This window comes from Thunnus albacares, chromosome 10, assembly GCF_914725855.1.
Source record: "Thunnus albacares chromosome 10, fThuAlb1.1, whole genome shotgun sequence".
NCBI lineage: Eukaryota > Metazoa > Chordata > Actinopteri > Scombriformes > Scombridae > Thunnus > Thunnus albacares.
The window spans coordinates 31,025,240-31,049,659 of record NC_058115.1 but is presented as its reverse complement, the minus strand read 5'-3'; the positions used below and the strand labels follow the sequence as shown (position 1 = coordinate 31,049,659).

The 24,420-nt window shown below is 41.6% G+C and overlaps 1 protein-coding gene and 1 pseudogene across 2 annotated transcripts; both read right to left on the bottom strand.

The window, feature by feature from the left end:
• Positions 1–772: 772 nt before the first annotated feature.
• g3bp1 (GTPase activating protein (SH3 domain) binding protein 1) lies at positions 773–12,296 on the bottom strand. 2 transcript variants are annotated; one of them, XM_044363852.1, is made up of 12 exons: positions 12,272–12,296; positions 8,567–8,683; positions 8,353–8,434; positions 7,517–7,690; positions 6,677–6,767; positions 5,564–5,657; positions 5,205–5,448; positions 4,981–5,085; positions 3,813–3,930; positions 2,830–2,955; positions 2,251–2,360; positions 773–2,066 (listed from the first exon to the last, which is right to left on the bottom strand). In XM_044363852.1, the coding sequence occupies exons 2-12, from the start codon at positions 8,659–8,661 to the stop codon at positions 1,818–1,820; spliced, it is 1,488 nt and encodes a 495-aa protein (XP_044219787.1). In that variant the 5' UTR covers positions 8,662–8,683; positions 12,272–12,296; the 3' UTR covers positions 773–1,817. The 2 variants fall into 2 exon arrangements, with proteins under 2 accessions (XP_044219787.1, XP_044219789.1); XM_044363854.1 differs by having other exon boundaries at positions 12,171–12,281.
• A 5,407-nt stretch (positions 12,297–17,703) lies between these two features.
• LOC122990124 lies at positions 17,704–23,004 on the bottom strand (annotated as a pseudogene).
• Positions 23,005–24,420: the final 1,416 nt, after the last annotated feature.

Genomic DNA, 24,420 nt, shown 5'->3' with positions numbered 1-24,420 from the left:
CATACTGGATATTAAAAGATCCCCTTCAAATGTGCTTTCAATGTAAGTGATGGAGGCCAGAAGTAAAACATGACCTGTTTGTATTCTGTTGGGAGCAGCACAATATCCTAAAAAAAATCCCAGAATAAAGTTGTCTATTTATGGAGGGTTTTTTATTAACTATTACTTATCAGTTATATTATTAAAGTGTCTAATGTATTATAAACTACAGTCTCAAGTTACTAACAGTGTCATCCCTAAAAAGTACCTCAAGCAGAACTCTCAAGAAGTGACATCTCCAAATTACTCTTGTCAAAAATAACTGGCTAGAAATAGTAAGTTTTTGATACCAGTGCCGATAATACCCGAGTGTCTGTACTGATATCAAATGAATATTTTGTACATTTTACTTTGAGGAATAGGGTTTTTTTCCAGGAATATAATTTCTTTAATTTCAAAGCTTTAATAGCTTCCTAAATGTTAAAAGTTAAAAGCAGCTGTAAAAGATCTTAAACACTGAAAACAATACAGTCTAAAAATGGTAGAAAATGTATTAAATTGGTAAAGATCTGATGTAAAGAATCAGTCAACAAGAGAACAAATTTGACCAGTCAGTTTCCAGTACAGTATCGTATTCAGACAGTTTGATACTCTGATCAGATTTTGGCTGGCACCCAAATAAGCATCAAGGTTTGATCCCCAGCCCTTCTCAAAACAAACAAACAAACAAACAAACAATCTACTGAAAAACCCATCTGTGCAAAGTCAAAAACAAGATCAACAGACAAAAAGGTTTTAAAACAGTAAATCACTTTTAATTTAGTTCTCTCATCGGCAGGTGAGCTCATTTTAAACATGATGACAAATGAAGTGCATCGGTAGTAGAAGCCTTACAGGATTTGATACATGATTTGAAACATGCTCCATTCAGACGCGTCCGTGAATCCACATATTACAAGCCAACATTATTACTCAAATAAAACCACTACAGTTCAGCTCTTGACCTGATAGAATAAAAAGATAAGACAGATCCATCGCTAGATACAACGGTGGCAGCAATACACAGGATTGCCCAAGCAGTAAAGTACACGTTCCTTTAAGAAACAGGGAGAGAGAACGCGAAAAAACCTAACCTCTGGGTTTTTTAATCCCCAATTCAAGTAGTATTTACCCTTTTTTTTTCATGTGTTTGCGTGTTTCGTTTTGTTTCTTAATAAATTCAAGTTCAAGCATGAAAAACAAAAAAAAAAGACAAAAAAAAGTCCAGATAACACGTGTTGGTTGAGGAGGAGACGAAGAGGAGGATAGAAAGAAAGAATGGAGAAAATGAGGAGTGACATTCTGGATTCCTTGGAGGGGAAACAAAAAGCAGCAGGTGGAGGAGAAGAATGAGGAGGAGGAGGAGGAGGAAGGAAGGGGGAGTTCAGGGAGGAAGAGGAGGCAGCCATCTTCGTGAGAGACAGATGTCGAGACTGGCTCTCGAATTCAGCAGGAGCTGGCGTGACTTGACGGTGAAAGCTCTCGACCAAACCTGCGTCAATTACTAACGAAAATCCCTTCTGTAATACTTGTTTACTGCCACTTTAAGCCTTTTAAGCAAGAGTGAGCATTTAGGAGGAAGAATGAGGTGGATACTGATCAGAAAAATCAGGGTTTTTTTGACTCGAGATTCGTAACACCTGCTCATTTCTACTCCTAGATGCAAAGTAAAGAAGGGGTTTTGGTTAAATTTGGGGTTTGTCCAATTGGTTCCTGCTGCAGCAAATCAATAACCACTCAGAAGTAAGTTGAATCCATTTTCAAACAGTAATCTAACTCAGGTTTGGAGCCCTGGTGTCTCATTGGCGCTGGGCAGAGTAGCGCCCCTCGTTGGGGCCGGCGCCCCGCCCGGAGCCGAAGCTGGGTTTCTGTGCCATGCCTCCGCGGGTGGGGGGTCCTCTGGGTCCTCCGCCACCTCCTATTCTCTCTCTGGGGCCGCCTGGACCTCCAGGACCCCGGGGCCTCACATCCCGTCTATCGCCCTCCCTGGCTGACCGGGTCTTCTTCTCCTCCACGTTCAGACGGACGTCGCCTCTGAACTTGATGGGCTGAGGAGACGACAGAGGAGAATCTCTTAAAAATATGTAAATCTAATATAATTCCAACAGTGAGAAAAATGTTTACCGAGAGGGAATAAACAGGAAGTGACAAAGGATATTTAAAAACATGAAAACGTCTCATTAGCAAATAATTACAGGAGAATGTAAAAGGAAAAACGTGAGCTGTAATTACCCTGTTGCTGAGGATCTTCTGTACAGGTTCAGAGTCGTCAAACACCACAAAGCCAAAGTTTGGTAGCTTCCCTCCGCTGTTGATCCTCAGCTCCAGGACTGTACCATACTCTGTCGAGAAGGGGGAGGCAAGTATTTAACAGACGTGGTTTCAACAAAAAAATGTTTGCAGTTTGAATATATTAAGTAGACTAAGTAGACTTTATGTTAATATTTGTTTTGGAAGTAGCACTCCCAATAACAATAAAAATTCCAATTTATGACAGAAAATGAGCTTCAAGTCCTTTATAAAGTCCTTCTTATCTTATCTTACATATTATTCTTGTAGTGTTTTATGACATCCCCTGTCAAACAGTGATAAAAGTTACATAAAAAAAAAAAAAAAGTTTAGACATGTAGTTGCAGTTTGTAGCTTTATGATCAGCTATTCACTCACATCTGCTGATAAAAATGAGATGATAAAAAGCTCCAGAACGCTACTAAATGCTGCTGTATTCAAAGTTAAAATTTACTCTGTAGCTCAACTTTAACACCTTGAAGTGCTTAAGCCGCTGTACCAGCATCATCAGATCCAACTTACGTTCAAAGAACTCCTTCAGTTCGGTCTTGTCCACATCATGAGGGACGTTGCCCACGAAGAGCTGGTGGGCGTCGGGGTACCTGACCACCCTGCGACCCTCCGACTCTCCCTGCTCACCCTCACGGACTGTAAAAACGACAAACAATTCAACATGTGAACAAAAAGGAGCTAATATACTGTGAGCATATATAGAACATCTACCAGGTTTAGGAGTTTATTTAGTTTACTGCAGATAAGCCATTTGTATGCAGTTAGTGCATTATAACAAACACTTACACAGCTACACGTGATGTTAGGGTTATGGCTAGGGTTAGAGGTTAGGGTTATGGCTAGTATTAGAGGCTAGAGGTTATAGTTAGGGTTATGCTAGGGTTAGAGGTTAGGGTTAGGGTTATCTTTCAAGCACATTTCAAAGTGGACAAACAGGACTTGCTGGATGTTTGAGTCCAGCGAACGAAGCAGTATCTCTGACCTTGTGTTTGGACAGCGTACATTCATTTGTCATGAAATTAACTTATTCTTCCACTGACCAGTGTTTTTGGGAAGTCTTACAATTCAAGTGTTTTTGTTTGAAGATTTCTCACCTCTGTTATAAAATTTATGCAACATCTGATGCGTTCTCACAGGCAGAACTGTGGTTTTACAACGAAAAGAAGACGCGCATTTGACCTTTGATTGCTGCTGCCTGCAACTTGGCAATATTGTCAAATTCAAAAAAAAAGTTTTACTGTTCTGCTCTTTTTCTAAAGAAACTTTGGGGATGTGTCTGAACATACCTGCGGTCACAGTGAGTATTCACACACACATCGGTATTTGCCCTCAGAACCATATTCAACAGCATTTGTCAAATGTCATTATGCTTGCTTTGTACTAGCGGTGTAATGCTTGGTTACCTGTCAGGATGACTGCTTGTTACATCTGGTTAGAGGCCATTTAACCGCTGTTTATACTGTATTTGCGTGCGTGCGTGTGTGGTTGGGTACCTGGTCTGGGGCCTCTGTGTACCGGTGGAGGACCTCCAGGCCTCTGTTCCCTTGGTCTCTGGTCTCTCTGTGGTCTTTGTGTTGCTGTCTGGGTTTCTGACTTCACCTCCACTCTGGGCTGAAAGAGTCAACACACTTTTGTAAGAGTCGGAAAAATGTGTTTTTTTCCGCAGCTGAGATTTATAATTTAACCTCAGGCGGATAAAGAAAGAACAACAACTTTGATTATCGTTGTAAAGAAACTAGCTAGCGGGGGGGGGGGGGGGGGGGGGGGGTGTTTGTGTCCTGTTCTCTTTCTGGGAGATGCAACACAACAGCGTGATTTGAGTACGGATGGTACCACTTTGGAGACACCCATCAGCTTTAATCTTTACGTAATATAAAGATGTCTGTTTCAAAGCAAGATCCCTGCTGTTTTAAAAGTAACAGCCACAAAAAAAAGCAAGATGACTGTCTAGACTTGGCCGTTTAGTGAAAGAGCTGGGAGATAATGAAGCTTTAAGTGGAATATCATGACGATGATACATCAAGTTATCATTTTACAGTCTTTTGTATACATTTGGCACATCGTGATAATCGCCAGATTAGATTAATATTGCGATAATGATTTCAAATAATATTCCTGAACCCTGCTTTTAGGGATGTGCTGGTGTCAGATTTTCATTCTCATTTATTACTGTGACCAAAAAATATCATGATAATCCTTATTAGACACCATAATCAAACTTTTCTGAAATACTTCTATATAGAAGCAGCTTGGAATTACACACACACACACACACACACAAACTAAAGCAGGTTGGTTGCTTAAATTTAAAGACAGCTGACTGGAAGTTACATTAAAAGCAGTTCTTTGTCTCTTAGATTCTGCACATGTTCTGATTTGTTGTTAATAGCTTTTGAGAGAAAAAAAACCCTGCACACTGTCGATCACATGTTCTTAATTATAAATAAAATAAATAAAACTGCTAATAAAGACAGGAGAGCTGCGTTAGAGCTGCACTATGACAAAAAACAAACAACTTCTGCTGCTATATATCATCATCTTTACTAGTTTCTAATGCAACATAATGAGATGCAATGACAGCACACAGTCTAGACCAGTATTCAGATTAATATAATCCAGTGTCACCCGTCCTGTCCTTTTCTAAGAAGGTCTTAAACCTACCGGTGCTGTGGGAGTGGCTTTGACGACGTGTGGTGGGATTCCTGAGACTGGGACCGCCCCGCTGGGAGGGAGGTTCTTACTGGTAACCGACGCCCAGGAGAAGGGCTGTGGGAAAGACAGACGGAGACACAGGAGAGACGTTTAAGCCGATTCATCTGTGTGAGCGAGAACAAACACCTGATACCTCCAGCCATTTTTTCCCCCTCAGGTATCCTCTGACGTACCCTGTTTTCCTCTGGGGCGGTGGGGGCGGGTTCAGCGGGCACGGCGGCGGGTTCGGCGGTCGGTGGGGCGGCGGCGGGGCTTTTCTCTGTCTGGTCGTCGGCTGTGTTTGCGTCTGTTTGAGTTTCCAGCATCGTCTCCGACTTCAGCTCCACGACTGCGGGTTCGGTCTCCTTCTCCGCCTCTGGCTCTGGTTCCGGACTCGCCGCCGCTTCCTCCTCGTCGCCAGGGACCGCCGGCTCTGAACTACAAACACACAGAGACAACACCTTTATAATACAAGAGCGTAATAGATGATGCTCCTTCTATGTCACATGAGTATGCAAGTTAGTGCCTGATAAACCCAAACTATGATCCGTACCAGGATGACGGGTCGTAGAAAGGAGCAGACTCCTCCTGAGCTACGTCGGGAGAGGGAACCCTCTCCTCGATATCCTCCACCTCGTCCTCAGACTCTGAAAACACACAAAAAGATGTTCAGGACAGTAAAAAGAAAAACACATACCTGCTGCTGCTACTGGAAAAAAAACAATTTGTACATTTAAATCCCATTAAAACCTAAACCAAAAAGTGCCACCATCTACTCACACCATCCTGATTCATTTAAGAGCGGATGGAATATAACTTATAAAAGAAAAAAGAAGCCCTGTTATATATCTTTCGTGGCAAAGGGCGCCGTCATCTTGCAGTACTATAACCTTTAACGTCTGGAGGTTGGTTGGACTGGCTGAGTTCCACAGATATAAAGACAGTGAAACATGGAGACTGAGGATAGAAGAAGAAATACATCAAACTCTCTACACAGCGGTGTTTCGACCGCGGTATCCCAAACATTGGTTTCATAACGTGTTGCGCAACGTGATGTAAACCAACTACGTGTAGAAAAGTGTTCATGTGGCATCATAGCGTCACGTCAGACCTCTTGATTGACAGCTTCATGTCATTTAAATCTCAAACGACCATCTTGACTATTCAAATAGCCTTGTTTCAAATTATACTAATGCTCAATTTTGCAGCTCTGCATAATAACCTGAATAGAAGAAGAAAGGCTGTGGGGCGTTTCAATTTTTCCATTAAAGAGAATAAAATATTGCTCATCGTGAAGCTTGTGGTTTAATCTTGGAGCTCTTTCTTCCTCCTGTTCAATTTACTGCTTTGTTTGCTTTCAATCAAATATTCACAGACATCAAACGTGTTCAATTTCTTTCACTCTTCAGCAGCTTTAACAACCACAAAAAAAAAAAAAAAAGACATGGTTCAAAGATAGATGATCAGAGCACTTGAACTGTGATGCTTAACTCTTGATACAAGTCATATAATCTCTACAGGCTGACTGAGGAAATTCACTTAATGGAATCTTTGGCCGAATAATACAGAGATCAGAGAGATGATGATGGTATCTATCGAGAGGATGAAAAAAAAGAGAAAGGTGACCCCCGGTGAAGGATGAACACGAAGGAGGACATTATCTCACCTTCGGGAGGCTCGGAGTCAGAGTCGCCAAACACCTCGTCTTGGTAACGGAACACGTCGTTGTGGACGTAGAATTTGTTTGCGACGGTTCCCTGAGAGAACAGGAAAACTAATCAAACACTTTCTACTGTATGTCAAAGAGGTTTGCTGTCAGAAAAACAAGAAATATCAGGAACAAGAGGTTTGCTGTGGGGCCAATGTGTGTGTAGTGAGAAAGCTTGCAGGACTTGTTGGAGGACTAATTAAATTAATTAATATAGTTATTATTCTGTGACAGTAATAATGTTTTTTTAAGCTAGGTTAATACACCCACAGCTGTTGTGTTTAAACACAGAGATGCTTGATGTGCATGTTGATGCTTTGCACTGTTACTGTGGCTTCGCCTCCTCACTGGTAGTCTCTGTGGGACTGTGTAGAGTAGAAGACTGCAGAATGACACAGTAACAGATAGAAAGGTAGAGCAAATGCAGATGAAACCATGTGCACCATCAGTGCTAAATAAAGTCCTCTACAGTTCGCCGTTCTCCTGCTTCGCTCAACGACATAACAGCCTAACTGCACCGGTGTTAACGGTGTAAGTGAGTCATTATTGCAGGTTTGTTGCGGGAAGTGCCGCAGCCACAGAAAAGTCAATGCTATTAGCAGGGGTCAAGTTACTCTAGTCAGCTGTAAAGTGTGTACACTGACTGATAAAAGGGGAAAAAACAAATGTTCGATTTGAAGAATCTGAGTCGACTGAGCAGTCTAATACTGATGAATACTGTTGTTGTTGTTGTGGCAACGGAAACACTGAATATTCATCATGGCTTCACATAAGCATAAAAAAAGGTGAAATACGAACCTCCGGTGCCAGTACAAAGGTCTGCATGAACTTCCTCATGGGCTGCATGTTGTTGGACAGCTCGCCCATCACCTGCACCACCACGCCCTCGTTCAGGGTGGCGTGGGCGTCCACGTGCCTGATCTTTGTGTGACAATCCCGGAAACTCAGAGCCATCACCCTCTTATGGATCTCCTGAAAAAAATAAGGAAGAAAGGAGTGTGTTACTATCCTTCCTGTTTCATATTTGGCGGCAAATATTTTAATTGTTAAGCAACTTTTGTTTTAAAATTGGCGCTACATTAAAAAAAATCTTTATTCACAACTCAGAGAGAACGTCCAGCTGCTCTACGTTTTTTGGGACTTTCAAAATAAACTGCAGACTATTTGGCGGGCGGTGTTGCCTTAAAATATTGCAGGATGTTTTTGTGATGTTGTTTGTTCAGATAATATCATTTCCTGTTTGGACAGATTTTTATCAAAGTCCTTGTTCTGTCACATCAAACAACACAATAAGCCAAACCCCTACTGCATACATCTACATGTTTGCATTTAGGCGTGTCCGTCTGCAGCTGCCTCACATTCTTATCCCTCGTTTTAGAAACCTATTTTAATAGGCGTTGCATTCGGTACTGGATTAGCCAGACGGACTGGATGAGAAGGTGCAAACGCTCCAGATTTTAAAAAGGAAACTGCTTAAAAGACTAAAACATCTCTAGCAAACAGGCTTTCATGTCAGCTCTGTATTTTTTTCCCCACTCTTGCGTCGAGTATGTGGGAGTCAAGTGTTGTGTGTCTCTCTATGGGAAAACCGTTTTTAAAAAGCTGTTATCTGCTGGATGAAGTCGTCTACTTACAGATTGTCCATAAACGGCCTCCACCGGTTTGCCGTTGCTGTCCAGGCCGCCGTGCACGTAGGAGGAGTTCTTCCCGTAAAACCTGAACGCAAAGACAATTTAAAACATGATGCACTCATATATCTATACATGTAAAACAATGACATGTAACTGAAAAGATAAGGAGTCTCCAGAATGATAATCACATGACAGATAAAACAGCTGATAGCGGTACCTGTGCAGGTAGTCGGGGGCCTGGTTCAGGAGTGTGTAATACTGTCGGACAAACTCTCGCCCGACCAGCTGGGCACTTGGCTTCTCCATCACCATTTCTTTGGTCAACTGGAAATCTCTATGAGGAGGAGGAAGAAGAAGAAGGAGGAGGATCAGGTTACGCAGACGGTTACCCGCTAAACTTTACCCTGCTGATAATATGTAAGAGAAACCACATCAGAGCTGTAATGTGGATTTATGTTGAGCTCAGATTATCTGCTGTTGATCTGAAGCGCAATCTGCTCTCACGCCGATTAGAAGAGCGTGTGATGATTGTGAGCGGCTGCTGCGTCTCCCTTTTCTTTTTTTTTTTTAAAGATATATGTATCTTTGTGGTTTTGTAGCAAAATATGGGATCCAAATTTAATCTGCAAAATTTTAAAACTCATTATAGGGAAGCAGTTCTAATTCTATCCTTAAAGGAAATGTGTAAATTCTTTACAACAAACAGTGGAAATAACTTTAGACTCGTTCCAGAAATACTCAGACTCCCATAGAGCGCAGGCAGCTGTGCATTATGGGATGCCATGACGACTGTTGTGGTAACCAAAGAGCTGGAGAGGAGTCTGACAAATTGCGCCTCTGTTATGTACAATACTTTGAAGAAACAACCTGTTTGAATTCTACAGAAGCAATAGCACTTCTGAGCATGTATCCCTGTGATGAATCATCCGGATGTCCTGATTGAAGAGTCTGAAGTGTGAATCAGCTTAGGTAAACATGACCTCTGCTACAGGCTCATTTTTAATTTGTTTGTCTGGGCTGTGTTGAAATACCAGCGGCATGAAATGCGTTTGATCTGCAAAAAACCGACTGATTCTGACGTGTTTACTGCCCCGTCTAGGTGTGACGACATGAAAACAGCCCGCCCAGGGCGTTAAAAACAACATCAACCCAGATGTTCGCCGGTTGTTTTCGTACTGAGTGGATAAAAATCTGTAATTGCACCGTCACTGCATTCAAATGTCACTCCAACGCCTTTTTCTTCTTGACGACTGAACCTGACGCACATTGAGAAAGCAAACGATCTTTATTAGAGAGAAGACGACACACTGTAACTAAAACACCTGCAGCTTCTCAGGGGGGTTTGGTACCATTTAGCCGTTTAATATCTACTGAATCATTCTGTATATATTCTTAGTTTGGTTCCATTTACCCACCAAACCCAGCGTACCGCCGTGTGAATACACTTCATTCAAGAACAAACCTTGATAACGTACCATGACGGACGGTTTACAGTGAAGAGCTTTAAAAACAGACACATTATTCTCCGTTTCCTGTACGTTTTCATTTGGTAAACGCAACCCGGCGCTCGTGCTGCCGTTAAGTGGGAGCAGTCACCTTTATAAATATTTGCACACAAGTGCCTCCATGCTTGTCAGGCTTGATGGATGACCCGTTTCAAGCAAATTTCAAGACTGTGCTAGTTGATTTTCACTCTACACTGACAAAAAAATTGAAACTGATGTCTGTCTGGAAGGTAGGAAAAATAAATTTGTCAAGCTTAAAAAGGCACAATCTGGCAATATTCTACGTTTCTGATGCGTTCCAGTCGGTGTGTGGCACTCCTCCCCGAGCCCATCCGTCCCAACTGGAGATGTATGTCTTTAAAATGTTAATTCAATTACTGAAAAAGGCTAAATAACTTCCTAAAATAGATAAACGTCGCTCGCACAGCTGTAGTGTGTTTGTTGGGGACTATTTTCAGCAGCGGATTTGGTGCTCTAGTGAGTATTTCTGGCAGCCCGGTGGTTCATGGTACTGAAGGAACGTGTCACCGAGGGCGACGGTGCGGCTCGGTGATGCGTTTATAGTTTTCGAACAAAAGTGGGACTCTGTGGCACAAAAGGAATAAAGATCTCAGGCGTTGGATACACAGATAACAGTCACACACACATTCATCGCTGTTTTTATCTTCTCATGGGATTTGACAGTAAGACAAATATAAAAACACCCACAGACGTCTTTAAAACACTACAGACACACAAGAGAATGATGGTCAACGATAATATTAAAAAAGGACGGTTCACAGGTTTTCAGGTCTGTCTTAAAACAACAATCAGGAGCCTAAATGAACATTAGTTTTTTTTCTTGCTGTAATCATTCCTCCTGCTCATTAGAAGATCCCTTCATAATGCACTTACAATGGAAGTGATGGAGGACAAAATCTATAGACCTCCTTCTGTGCAAATATGAAGCTCCAGCCATCCAGATGAGTCAAATCAAGTAGATATCTTTCAACGTTACAGTCTTTTTAGTGCCAAAGTCCCTCTTTTTGTTACTATACTTCCACTCAACAGGGAAACACTGTCCGAGGAAACACATAGAGGGAATTTGATGCGGAAAACCTCTTCAACTGTTCATACGGACACCTGACAGACTGGAAAAAAGTGTGAACCTAGCCTACATGAGATTTGTGGTAAGAGGGCTAAAACATGCAAACACATTGGTGTGGTCATTCAGCAACCAAGGGGAGGTGCTCTCTTTAATGGACTGTCTGCCACACCTGTCCACACAACCTACAGCCATCTGTTGTTCTGGCACACACACTTAGCAACCAGCACACATTACTGATCCATCACGCTAAGCCAATCACTCCAGCCTGAGGCGGAGGAGGTGAAGAAAACCAACCAGCCTCAAGTGTGCTGGGACAGATCTAATGTCTCCAGCTAACATCAGAGGAGAGGCTTTTAACTGCATGAGACCTCGTTTATTTGAAGAGTACACGCAAATAAGGGCATGCTACACTGCAGCAGCCATATCAGAGAACAAGCCTGTGTAAAAAAAAAAAGTGCAAGCATGGCACACAGACAAAGGCCACGCCGTGATGCTGCCGTTCACGACCGGCCTGCACGCATACAGTCATCCCGGCTCCTCCCGCACGTCAGCGGGGCTTTTGAGGGGAGTCCACCGCTGGTTTCCAGATATAACCTAAGCTCACATGGTACACAGGCTGGCCCGCTGCGGAGCTAACCGCGACAGCTGGACGAGCACACGGCCCCCCAAAACTAGGGCAGACACCGGCTATAACCTGGAATCAGGAGCAGCCCCAACACGTGTCCCCGGCTATAGCCACATTTTTACACGACTTTCCGAGCTCAGTTAGCCGCCTAACTAGCTCAAAGACTACGTGAAAAACGACAGAGACGTGGTTAAATTTGTTTAAGGTGAGAAATGAAATGGAGTAGTAGCAAGCAAAGGCGGTAAAGAACGACAGGAAGGGAGGGAGTCACGACTGAAGGAGAGCTATAAGTGGGGCTACACAGGGGCGGTGGGTAGCTCTTGAAAACGCAAAGTAAACGATGGCGATGGTTATATCTCGACTTTTCAACTTCACAATACCTACTATATTAGTTAATTATTATTCCAAACACTAACATAATGAATAATGTCTGCTTTCGGCAAAATAAGGCACAATAACCGAGCTAGCAGCCACCATCTCATTACCAGGAGGTAGACGGGGCCCAACACAGTGACCCGGTTAATCAAACGAATATTATGAAATAATAAACTGCAGATTTTACACCGGAAATACATGTGATCGTTAATCTAACAGAAGAACTTACCAGCGGGTCAATTATCAAAAAAAATCGGCGATTTAGAAACAAGTGATTTCTCTGAATCACCTCAGCAGCTTCACAACGTGCTGGAGTCAGTGCTCGCTTACCGGTTTCAGCTCCGCAACCGAACCTGACAGCCCGCCCCGTACGAGACTTCTTAGCCAATCACAACCACGATCTATGACTCATCCACCAATTGTCTGAGGCTGCCGCAACGGCCCCTAGTTTACAGCCAATCCCGACGGGCCGTGCCTCTACCTGGGTTGCCCCAATAGAGCCAATCGCGTCACAGTAACAGTTGGAGGTGCGCTTGTCTTAGTAATTGGCGTCTACCGGTTCGTTTAGCGCTAAGCGAGAGGTGCACCGGAGCCTTTTCTCCGCTTGGGGGCGACAAGATTATATTCGATGTCTTGAAATGATTTATGAGAGCTGATGATTTATCAAATTATGCAGATTATTCATTCAGTTTAATGTGTTAATGTGGGAATATAATTATCACAGATTAGAATAGGAGATGTAGTGATAAATAAACCCACCTAAACTCTAAACTGTTTCACTCAAAATGTACTTCAGCAGTGGTGGAAGAAGTATCCAGAACATTAACTTAAAGATCCTCTCCAGATATATTTAAAGATGTATATAAAATACTCTTCTTTGAATAATAATTTGTGTTCAGCATGTTTTTTTCCACAAAATAGATCAGTTGACTTGTTAAAATCCTTAAAAATCACATCTTCTCCCTCATTAAAAATTCCAGATTCTATAAATGTGCAAATAGAAGTTTAAGTGCTGGACACAAGATGTCTGTTAAATCCATTCTCAGTGTATGTGCACTGGAGACTTCAAGCTTCCACAGCACACTTGTGTAAACTGGACCAGGATAGGTGTGATGTCACAAATCATGCTCACAGGCCTACGCCTCAAGTCTGATTTTCAATGAGCTCAGAGAAACTTTCCACTTTCAGCAGATAAACGTGAAAACTGTCTTCTAGTGTCAAACTCTGCACGGCGAAGCTCAAACATCCAACTGTCAGGATACATACCGACACCACATGTAAAACTACTCCATTACAAGTAAAAGTCCTGCTTGAAAAATCCTACTACAGTAAAAGTACATAAGTATTATGAGCTTGATGTAGTTAAAGTATTGCAGTAAAAGTAGTGGTTCGGTCCCTCTGACTGATATATTATTATTATATATGACATAGTTAGATTATTAATAGTGAAGCATCAGTGTTAGAGCAGCATGTTACTGTTGTAGCTGCTGGAGGTGGAGCTAGTTTACACTACTTTATATACAGTTAGCTAGTTTAGTCCAGTGGTTCCCAACCAAGGGGTCAGGCCCCTCCAAAGGGTCACCGGATAAATCTGAGGGGTCGTGAGATGATTAATGGGAGAGGAAAGAAGAAAAAAACAAAGTTCTGATACACAAATCTGTTTTCAGTTTTTTGACTGTTGGTCTAATCTTTGATTTTTGGTGAAATATTGGATCATTTCAAACATGTGACAGTCTGGCTCCATGTCCCTAGCTGCCGTTCTCTATCAGTCCACCAGAGGCCCTCAGACTTTTCTCCCTGTTTGTTTAGACTGTACTGAAAGGGAGAAAGCTGATATGAGTTGTATCTTCAGAAGACTATCTTGCATGGTTATTTAAGTTGCCTATATTAGTTTGTCTGTCTTTGTTTTCACTCCAGTCTGAAATCACACAGCATAAACACAGTGATAAAGAGGATTGTGTTTTCTGGGTTTTTGGGTTTTCTGTTTGCTATGAATAAGAGAGGTTGCAGGTTATAGTGTTGTGTACTGTTGTGTATATTCATGTATATTCTTAGATGGTTGGACGTAAGTTGGTTTATTATTAACAGTGCTGTGTTTTCTGGGTTTTTGGGTTTTCTGCTCTGTGTTTTTTCCTTCCTGTGTTCCTGTACTAACTTTCCCTCCTGCATCAGCCTCGTCAGCCCTGCCCTGCTCCTTCTGTCTTCCCAGCCTGTCGGCTTCCTTTCCTGTTCTCCTGTTTCATTACCTCATTCACCTCACCTGAGCTTCTCCGCCTATCTCTCCGCCTGCACCTCACCCCCTTGTCAGTTTGTATTTAAATCCTGGTTTTCAGTTCTGTTCAGTTCTATGCAGCCTGCACTCAATCTTTTTTGACCGTATCCCACAGCTTTCTTCAGCTAACTGAACTTGCTCAGGGAAAGTAATAAGTCATTGATTAAGACAAGTGGAAAAAGGTCAAAGATGCCTTTCATATCCCACGCCAGAGACCATCTTTTAACAGAGAACAGGGTTTTATGCAGTATGAACCCCGATATACAACCACCTTTTATCACATGATCAAACTTATAGGTCACATGATGACATCTATGCAAGTTCCAGTCACTGAAGAGAGCTGTGAGATATGGAGGAAAGCTCCAGAGAAAACTAGAAAGTGAATCTTGACTTCATAATATTTTATCACATGCATGTGTTTTGATTGTTTATATATATATATATATATATATATATATATATATATATTATACTATACTATATATTGCCAATTATGGCCATTCTTTGTGGAGTTATTTTCTCCACATGTCTGTATGGATTTTCTGCAGGTGCTCCGGTTCCCCACCGTCCAAACACATGCATGTTAAGTTAATCTGAGACTCTAAACTGACACTAGGTGTGAATAGCTGTTTGTTTATATGTGTCAGCCCTGTGGAAATCTTGCAACCTGCAACCACAGACTGAAAAAGAAAGAAAGATCACAATACAGAGCTACCAAGAGTCAGCCTTGACCGACTTGTGGCATTTCCCATTGCTGTTACATAAAGTATAGGTTCACAATTTTTCAAGTGTGTCTCAAAACAAGTCAGGTGTCCATATGAACAGTGAAAGAGGTTTTCCTCGCTGTAATCATTCCTCCTGTTCATACTGGATATTAAAAGATCCTTCAAATGTGCTTTCAATGTAAGTGATGGAGGTCAAAATCTACAGTGTGTCCACACAGTCATTTAAAAGTTGATGTGAAGCTTATATGAGGCTTCAGCAGTCTGAGTTAGTCATATCAACTGGATATCTGACACATTTACAGTCTTTTTAGCATCAAATTACCTCTTTGTGTTTCCTAAGACAGTGTTTCCCTGTTGAGTGGAAGTATAGTACCAAAAAGAGGGACTTTGGCACTAAAAAGACTGTAACATTGAAGGATATCTACTTAATTTGACTCACCTGGATGGCTGAAGCTTCATATTAGCTTCCCCCAATCACTTTTTGACAATTGTTTTAAAACAGACATAAAGAATCATGAAGCTGTTCTTTAAAGGACTAGTGTGTTAAATTTAGGGGGATTTATTGGCAGGAATGTAATAAAATATTCATAATTATGTTTTCATTTGTTTATAATCACCTGAAAATAAGAATTGCTGTGTTTTCATGACCTTAGAATGAGCCCTTTATATGTACATAGGGAGCGGGTCAAGTTTGTACAGTAGCCCAGAATGGACAAACCAAACACTGGCAAACCAAACACTGGCTTTAGAGAGGGCCTTTCACGTTTTTCCTGTATTCAGTTGATTGCAATCTGCAACCTCACCACTAGATGCCACTAAATCCTACACACTGTTCCTTTAAGGCTTATTTACATCACTAGAGTTTCATATTAACTTCAGATAAACTTGTAAATATATTTTTGCACAGTTGCACATTGTAAGTGTATTATGAAGAGATCTTCTCATGGTGAACAGTATAAACAGGGGGAATGATTGTGACAAGAAAACCTTTTTCAATGTTCATTTGGGCTCCTGAATGTTGTTTTAAGACAGACTTAAAAAACTGGAAACTGTTTTTTAATGATTTTTTTTTATCTGGCTGTCAGCTGACTAGAAGATGCTTTACTGCAGGAATATATATGCAAAATATATATGCATCAGTATCACATCCAATTATGTGAATCTAACTGAAAGTCATGTTGTGTGCGGAGTTGTTATGAAAGCTTGTGTGCAATCCGACACCTGGATGAAATATGTGACACTTAATGAGTTTATGCTCTATAAACTCTTAATGCCTGAGCATATAAACATGTTGTGAAAGGGGTCACTTCCTGTTTGCTGTTGTTTGGTTTTTTTTTTAATGAACCTCTTTGGCACTGTCAACTAGAACAAGTGCAACCTGACGATCAGTGTACAGAGAGTTTTCAACCAACATACATGTGCAACTCACAAGACAAACTGATATCTTAATTTAATAATACATTAAAAAGATACCACGTTTAAATCCTGCGTGTGTGTTATGTGTGTATATATGTCATAATAAGGAGATAAAATGCTAAATAGGTTTTACTTTCAGTAGCAAGGAATCCTTTAAAAGAAGCTGTATCAAATTACCATAATGCACACATACACAGAGACATGCAGACACTATACCCACTGTGTCTTTCCATTCTCAGCAGTGAGTGTGAGACAAACTGAAGGAGGAAGCTGAGAGAGTGTTTTTTTTTCCTGCTGTGGTTGAGGGGAGGGACTCCCGCCTTTGTGGACGAGGCTCGGCTGTTGTTTCACATTCTTGACACTGGAGTCTGGATGAACGGGTGGGGATGGTAACAGGGTGCTCTGCCTCTCCCACTCCTGTCTCCCAGGGGACCATGAACAGCTTTGTACACAACTCACAGCTCGTGAAATGAAACAGTGGAGTGTATAACGCAGCAACATAAACCCACAGGCAGGAGACTTTATTTTACACGTTTAACAGTAAAGACACAAACATGTCAAGCATATGTGGTCGTTATATTGTAAATTCTGCAATTTATATGCTTTGTGAACATAATGTTCTTGTGTTTTGTTTTATGGCCTTTTTCACATAGATTTCCAACATACTTATACTATTTTGTTTGAGCTCTGGTAAGTCCCAACGATAATAATGTAAGAAAAAATACATTAATATTGTAGGCTTATGGCCAAACAAATTGTTCATTTTTGATTCTCTAAACCTTTTTTCATGTGGAAGGATTCCAATGAACATGTGTCTTTTTTAGTATTTGACTAACTTCAATCCTTACAGTAAAATTTACAATATAACTAAATATATCTTGTATATACGTATATATCAGTGGTGGCTGGTGACTCAAAAAATTGGGGAGGACAGGAGGAAAACCCATGGCGTCATGTTATTTCACACTATTTGGCCACTTTTTTCTCGTTTCTTATGTTCAAGTTATGTTATGTTCTTATTGGGGGGGAAATTCAGTGAATGGCATATAAAACATTTTTCTTTCAAAAACAAAAACCCCTGAGTGGTGAAAGGGCTGCTTCTTTAAAGACATTTAGCAGATACATATTGTTTCTAAACAAAGAAGTACTCATTTTAGCCCTGGAGTGGTTCAGAATGTGTCATTTTACCAACAAAGTTAAACAAAGTTAACCAAATTTATTTGTGACAACAGATTTATGTTAAACATATGACATGATTTACATGTGTTTCCTGTGTATTTTCTTAGTATACAGAAATATATGTTGTTACGTTGTCTCTTCTTTACTATTGCAGGTATTATTATTATTTTTATGTACGTTTTTTGTCCATTAGAACATTTTATTGACGTTATTATGTGTGACAGCACTTTTCATCCATTCAATGCTACTTGCACTTTACTTTTGTCTGTTTTTACGGGATCTGTTCTTGCTGTGTGCACTGTAGCACGGGAACACAGTTTCATTCCCGTAAGTATTTTATATGAAGAGGATGACAATAAATTCTACTTCTGCATTGACTTGACCTAAAACAATTTAAAGGCTGCAACATCATGCAACATCTGCCTTAGCATTTCACTGACTCTCTTATTTCCTGCGATGTGTGTAAAAGCAAAATTAATTCCAGATCATAACAGAAAACAAATACAAAACCACAGTCTCTTTAGATGGATCATGGTTGAAATAAAAACGTCTAGAAAAGTATGCGTGCTGCAGGAAAAAAGGCATTTTTAGAAGCTTATAAAAAGACTATTTTGGTGTCTCAAACTAAACTCACAAGAGAGGGTTTTAAAAGTATTTCTGCTGCACAAATGCTGCATTCAGAGACACATAATAGATGAAAAGTGACAACCGAGGATGAGAGGTTAAGCTTCTTGCAGAGAGAGATTTCTCATGTGGTCAGATATTCCTAGTAAACCAACTGGCCTCCTCATAACTCTTGTCAGATCATCTCAATGGAAATTCTTTAGCAGAGGAGAAAGAAACACAGATATGAATGAATGCAGAGATTTGGGTCGATAGTCAATGTCCTTCGCCTCTACCACCTCTATCCAAGTATCTGGAGCAGTGACAGGTGTCAGGTATGTGCAAGAGGAGTTGTTTTGTTGACATAGGTCACACTCACATAGGAGGAACGAGGTGGATCGCCAGCGCCCAAGGCCTTCACGCAGAAGGTGTAGGTGCTTTCCTTCTCATGTTTAAAGGAGATGTTGGACAGGATGGTTCCTGTGCCGTTCTGGATGACAAATTTGCCATTGTGTGGTTCTACAAACAGCCTCACTCGGGCGTTCTCACCCTTATCAGCATCAGTGACAGTCACTACACCAACAGGATTCAGTGGAGGCATATTCTCAATGACAGAGAAGCTGTAGCCGCTCAGCATAAACTTGGGGTCATTGTCATTGCGGTCCAGAACACTGATCACCACCATGGCAGTGCCAGTTTTGCTAGGAAGGCCCTTGTCTGCTGCAGCCACACCAAACTCATAACGCTCCTTCTCTTCCCGATCCAGCACGGCTTTCACACTGACGTCTCTGGTGTTGGTGTCAATCTCAAAGAGCCTTGAGGCCGAGGCTCCAGATGATGCTATAGGCCAGCTCTGCATTGGTGCCACTGTCTGCATCTGTCGCCATGACATCCAGCACCTTGTCAGCAGGCTGATTGCCCTCTGCAAAGTCCACCTCAAGCATTGCAGGTGAAAAGTTTGGCGTGTTGTTATTCATGTCAGTGAGCTGAACTTTGAGGGAGTAGGTGCCAGAATCCACAGCAACAATTTCAAGTCTGTAATCTTTCATACGCTCATAATCCAGCAGGGTAGTTGTCTGCAGGAAGTACTCCCTCCTCCAAACATTGATAGACTCACTCAGAAGTGTGGAGCTCAAATGGGACATCACTGGCAACCACACATGCCACCTCTGCATTTTCCCCCACGTCAGGGCCTGTCACCTGGACCAATGCCACTGGTGTACCAATTGGCACGTCCTCAGAGATTTTGATCATGCCATCCTGGTGTGTCACGGAGCCAATACCTCGGATCTCGATGGCCGGTGAGTTGTTGTTCACATCCTTGAGGTTGATCATCACCCATGCCTGGGATCTCTTGGAGTCGGGCCCATGACCTTTGGCAACCACATAGAACCACTTGAAGAAGTTCTCCTCCTCGCAGTCCACCAGACCCTCGACATAGATGATGCCAGTGGATGGATCAATGCGCAGTAGACTCGCAACGTCCCTCGACACATGATAAAGGCTGTAGTCAATCTCTCCATTGGTGCCTGTATCTGCGTAATTGGCTCTGACCTACAAGGACCAAAAACAGAAGATTAACCCTTTCATGACCATACACTGTCCTGCTAAAACCATGGATACTTTAACACAGACAAAAGTCATTCAAAGTCAAAGCCTGAAACCTACTGGTGAGATGAAAGTCCCTCAAACTTCTCTAAGTATTTTTAATGTTAGTCAACTGTCAAAAATGATATCATAAATTCAAATCCAGTCTGCCGGGCAAAAATTAAAGCAATTTTTATCTTCAGAGACACGTGACCTGCACATGTCTCCCATAAGGAGACTGGAGAGGACAGACCAGCATGGCCATGATCCGGCTTCGTACACCCAAATCTAAAGTAAATGGAGGTAATTAGTCAATTAGGTAGTATGAGCAGTCAGCAGAATATCACTTTGGATCTACTCATTAGGAAGCCTTTCTAGCTACACATCTAAAACTTTCTAATTGCTTTCATTAAATGCCGCGGCTGCTGTTAGGAAATGTAGGTCGGTGTGTAGTTTCACATGAACTAGTTCATTTAAATCTCCAGGTGCTGCTGGTTCAGCGTTTCTACAGCTTTCCCCTGAGACTTACAGTAATGTAATTTGGGTTTTTTTTTAATTTATAGGCCATTATTCTTTTAAAGCAGGACTGGATCTGGGCAAAGCTTGTACTCTGCAAAATAATCTCTGAAAAATTCAAGTCCTAACAATACTGGTTTCTTAAAAAAACAAGAAGGGGTGAGATTATTTGAACTTGTTCAAATAAATATTTAAACCCTGTTGTTCAGGCCAAAGACAGAAATATAAATCCAAAGTTTCTGAAAAGAATAGAAAGAATAGAATATGATAAATATGAGGCTACAGCCAGAAGCGGGTTAGCTTAGTTTAACTGGAGGATGCAGCTAGCCTGGCCAAGGCAAAAAATAAACATTTTAGCACCTCTAAAGCTTGCTAATTAAAATGTTACATCAGTACAAAAGACAGTTGTGGTTTTACAGGGGTTATGTGTAGGACTATTTCTTGGCCAGACACATTGCACTGATTTCTATAAACCACAACTGCAACTAATGATTATTTTTATTATCTATTAATCTGTTGATTGTTTTCATGACAATTGATTAGTTGTTTGGTCTATAAAATGTCCAAAAAAAGGTGAAAAATGTCAATCACAGTTTCCCAAAGCTCAAAGTGACGTCGTCAAACTTTGTCCAGTTTTGTCCCGTCCAACAGCCCATAACCCAAAGATGTCCAAAAATGATTCAAAACAATTAATTGATTTAATTAATTTATCAACTAATTGATTATTTGACTAATTGTTGCAGCTCTACTTTTTACAATTCAGTTTTTGTTCAGTTAATAAACAAAATATAACATGTTAATTAGTGAGATTTAGAGATGTAGGCCGAGTTCGTTATTTTTGGACAGGGCCAGGCCAACTGTTTCCAGTCTTTATGCTAAGCTAGGCTAACCATCTGCTAACTCCAGTGTGGTATCAATCTCCAATTGATATTCAGTCAAAAGATAGTGAATAAGGCTGTTTCCCAAAATTGTTGAAATCTTGCTTTAAGATACCAAATATCAGTTCCATTTGATGGGACAGTGCAGCAATAAAAACATGTAGTCTTGGGGTTGAATATTTCTCTCAATATAAACATCATATAGCTTCAATAAAGAGCTGGAACCATCTTTGTATTTCACACAAGCATTTAAGTGAACTTTTACGTGGAAATCAGGGGTTTTAAAGGTTAATGCAGTCAACAGAATCTCTGAGGGATTTTCTTTCTAACACAGACTCTAGTTCGTACTGCCACATAATAAATATTTGGTTTCCTGTTTGCTCAGGATCACAGACTGTGATAGACCGTCACCGGCACCCGGGGGGGGGGGGGGGGGGGGGGACCGTGGAAGTCACTGATTCAAGTCAGAGAGGTTAAGGTTAAAGAAAGCATGAAAGTGAAATTATAATTTCTCCTGCCCATTGATTACCTTTCCTCCAGTGTGGCTTCACGCAGCAGACATCACCAAACAGCGTTGAATTATTGACAGCTTCTGAGAATTGTGTATTGAACAGTTGAGCTGCTGGAGCGCAGTGCCGCTGTGATGAGGCCAGAGCTGCGCTGGCTGCTCTCCAAGGCCAACACAAATACAAACACTGTTTATCTCCCAGTAAACAATTAACCAGCGAGACTGACTTGTTTCTTAAATGAGCAGACTAGTTTTTCAGCATGTTTTTGCCTTTTTAATGTAACAAAAACATAAAATTTCTCCTGTTTTTCAAATCAAACCATTCATTCCTTGTGAAACTTGAACATCTTCTTGTAAATCAGTTTGTACAAACTTGACACTTCAGAAGTGGGAACATCCTGTCTGGCTTAATGTTGACTAAATTACATTATAATTGTAGTCCAGAGCGTAGACTCTTCAAATCATTTTGAACTGGCTCTTTTCAGATAAATGATTCATCAGTTGGTTGTCAAAGACACATTTGAAATCCATCCTCTCCGGTCCGCCCAACGGACTCGTAAATTAAAATAAAGAAATAAAAAAGGATAAACATGGACGACCTGCAGGTCGAAGAACTGGTTGTTGTCCAGCCCAGTTCTCAACAAGTAAAAAACGATGCCATTATCTCCGGAGTCCCTGTCGATGGCATCAGCTGCGGGTTGGAGTCAATGCTTTTCACTCATGTCAGTGATGGACACCTTGAAGTCCAGGAAGCATATGTTGCCATGGCAGTCCCTCAGTGTGTCACGATCGATGGGGATCTCGGTGGTGTAGATGTCGCCCGTGTTGTTGTCCACTCACAGGTACAGTGAGCCCATCTCCAGCGTCAGGCAGGCCCTGGACCGCCGCCAGGCTGCCGATCAGCGTGTTGGGCGGCTGCTCCTCAGGAAACTGATACAGCATGTGTTTGAGGTTGGCGCCGCAGGAAACGCACAGGACGGCCGCCAGGAACAGCACTACCTCCCACCTCGGTGCCGCCATGTCTCCACCCGACAGCATCCCTCTGAAAGAGAGAGAGAAAATGGATTAGCCAGACTGCACAGCACTCATCCAACATACAGCGTCCAGACAGCGCCAAAAACCGGAGACTTGACTTAGATTCCACAGAGCTGCTCCTCTTTCAGATTTATGTGAGAGCTGTTCATGAATAGATTGAATAGAACAGGAGCAATGATTACAGCGAGGAAAACCTCTGTCAGTGGTCATATGGGCACCTGACTGTTGTTTGGCACTTCAAGTGGAGAGTAACCAGTTGCAGGCTAATCACTGGAGTGCCAAAGGACACAGAACCACCACAGACAAACAGAGTAAAACACAAAAAAGGGAGGATAGACAGGAGGACATGGCAATTGTGTGGACTATTTAAATTGGAAAATTAGACAAGATAAGCATAAGTTTTGTTTGTAAATGTGTCAGCATATTCTGTAATTTCTATTGCTTTTATCTGCTATTTGCATAGATAATTGCAAAACAGAGTGCAGACTTGAGACCCATAGTTAAATATATTGCGCATGTTGTGTTGAGTATCTAAAAATAACTGTTAATTTTTTGACGTGGAGGGCTGTAAGCCTCACAGCTATGTGGGCATTTCAAAACCAGCGCGGTCCAGCTGAGTGTGCGCATTTAGGCCAAAATCTAGCTGCATGGCTGGGACACGTTTTGCATATTATTTGCTGACATGACTACTCATTGTAGTGCCAGAATTGGTCTGGTAAATTGTTGAAGCCATTGCAGTTTCCTTGATGTGATTATGTATCGTAAGGATAGGACTTCTCACAACCAAGTATGTGGACATTTTTATGTTGTATCTTTAGATAAATCCTATATGTTATAAGTTCTGTATTTCCATTTCAGGAAGGCGGCAACCCCAACGTCAACCCTATCCGGGTTGGACCCAGAACTGCAGGTAATTTCATGTAGGTACGTGTAGATGTTGGGTGTGTGACAATTCATTAAATTAATGATTCAATATGAAACAAGATGACTGTGTGATTTGATACTGGGAATCTGCTTTATCTTAACATGTCCAAAAAACAACAACTTTTGACTGAAAGGGGGATGTGCACACTAAAATCTCTTGATAGAAAACCTCTTAATATGGGAAATCTGCCCTCATCCATTGGACACACATCTACCACCTTCTGAGCTGGACTTTGATCAACCACTGGACTACCTAGCATCTCTAGCCTCTCCAGCTCCTCTTGCCAGCTTACTACCTCTGGTCTCTCCACCTCTGCTGACCTACCTGTCCATCAGTTCTTTTCTAGGGAGCAGACCCTTTTTTTAAATTGATTTAATGAGGCAGCATCTCAACTTCTAATGAGGAAAAGTTGCCAAGCTCCTTAGCCAAGCTTGGGGCCAGAGTTCGTATGGCCCACGGCCACAAATAACTGTTTTGGCAGGAAATATCTCAAAATCTTTCTAAGCAGTTTAATCTTAAGTTTGTCCCAGTGAAAGTTTCTTCAAGTGCAGACACTTGAGGATTCCTTCAAAAAAGTGAAGGATAACATCTCCACTGGCCAAGGATATGTGTAGTTTGAGCTGACTGCGGGTCACCATGATTTTGCCTTCCCTGTCGTGGGTACACAAAGGGGAGTTGAAATTAGAAAATCAGAGGCCTTGAGAGGACAATCAACTCCCACCTCCTAAGGAGGACAACTGGCAACTCCCACCTCTGTAAGAGGTCAACCAACCAGTAGCCCTTCTACTGAGGCCTCTGCTGACCACACCAGCACTCCCACAACCACTGCTGGTGG

What these genes read in the sequence shown, in the direction of transcription:
- g3bp1 (XM_044363852.1), bottom strand. Translation starts at nt 8,661, where the DNA reads ATGGTGATGGAGAAGCCAAGTGCCCAGCTGGTCGGGCGAGAGTTTGTC. An exon ending in TTCTACGACCCGTCATCCTG is followed by an intron (nt 5,449 to 5,563) that starts GTACGGATCATA and finishes GTGTGTTTGTAG; the next exon opens with TTCAGAGCCGGCGGTCCCTG. An exon ending in AAGCCACTCCCACAGCACCG is followed by an intron (nt 3,931 to 4,980) that starts GTAGGTTTAAGA and finishes TGACTCTTTCAG; the next exon opens with CCCAGAGTGGAGGTGAAGTC.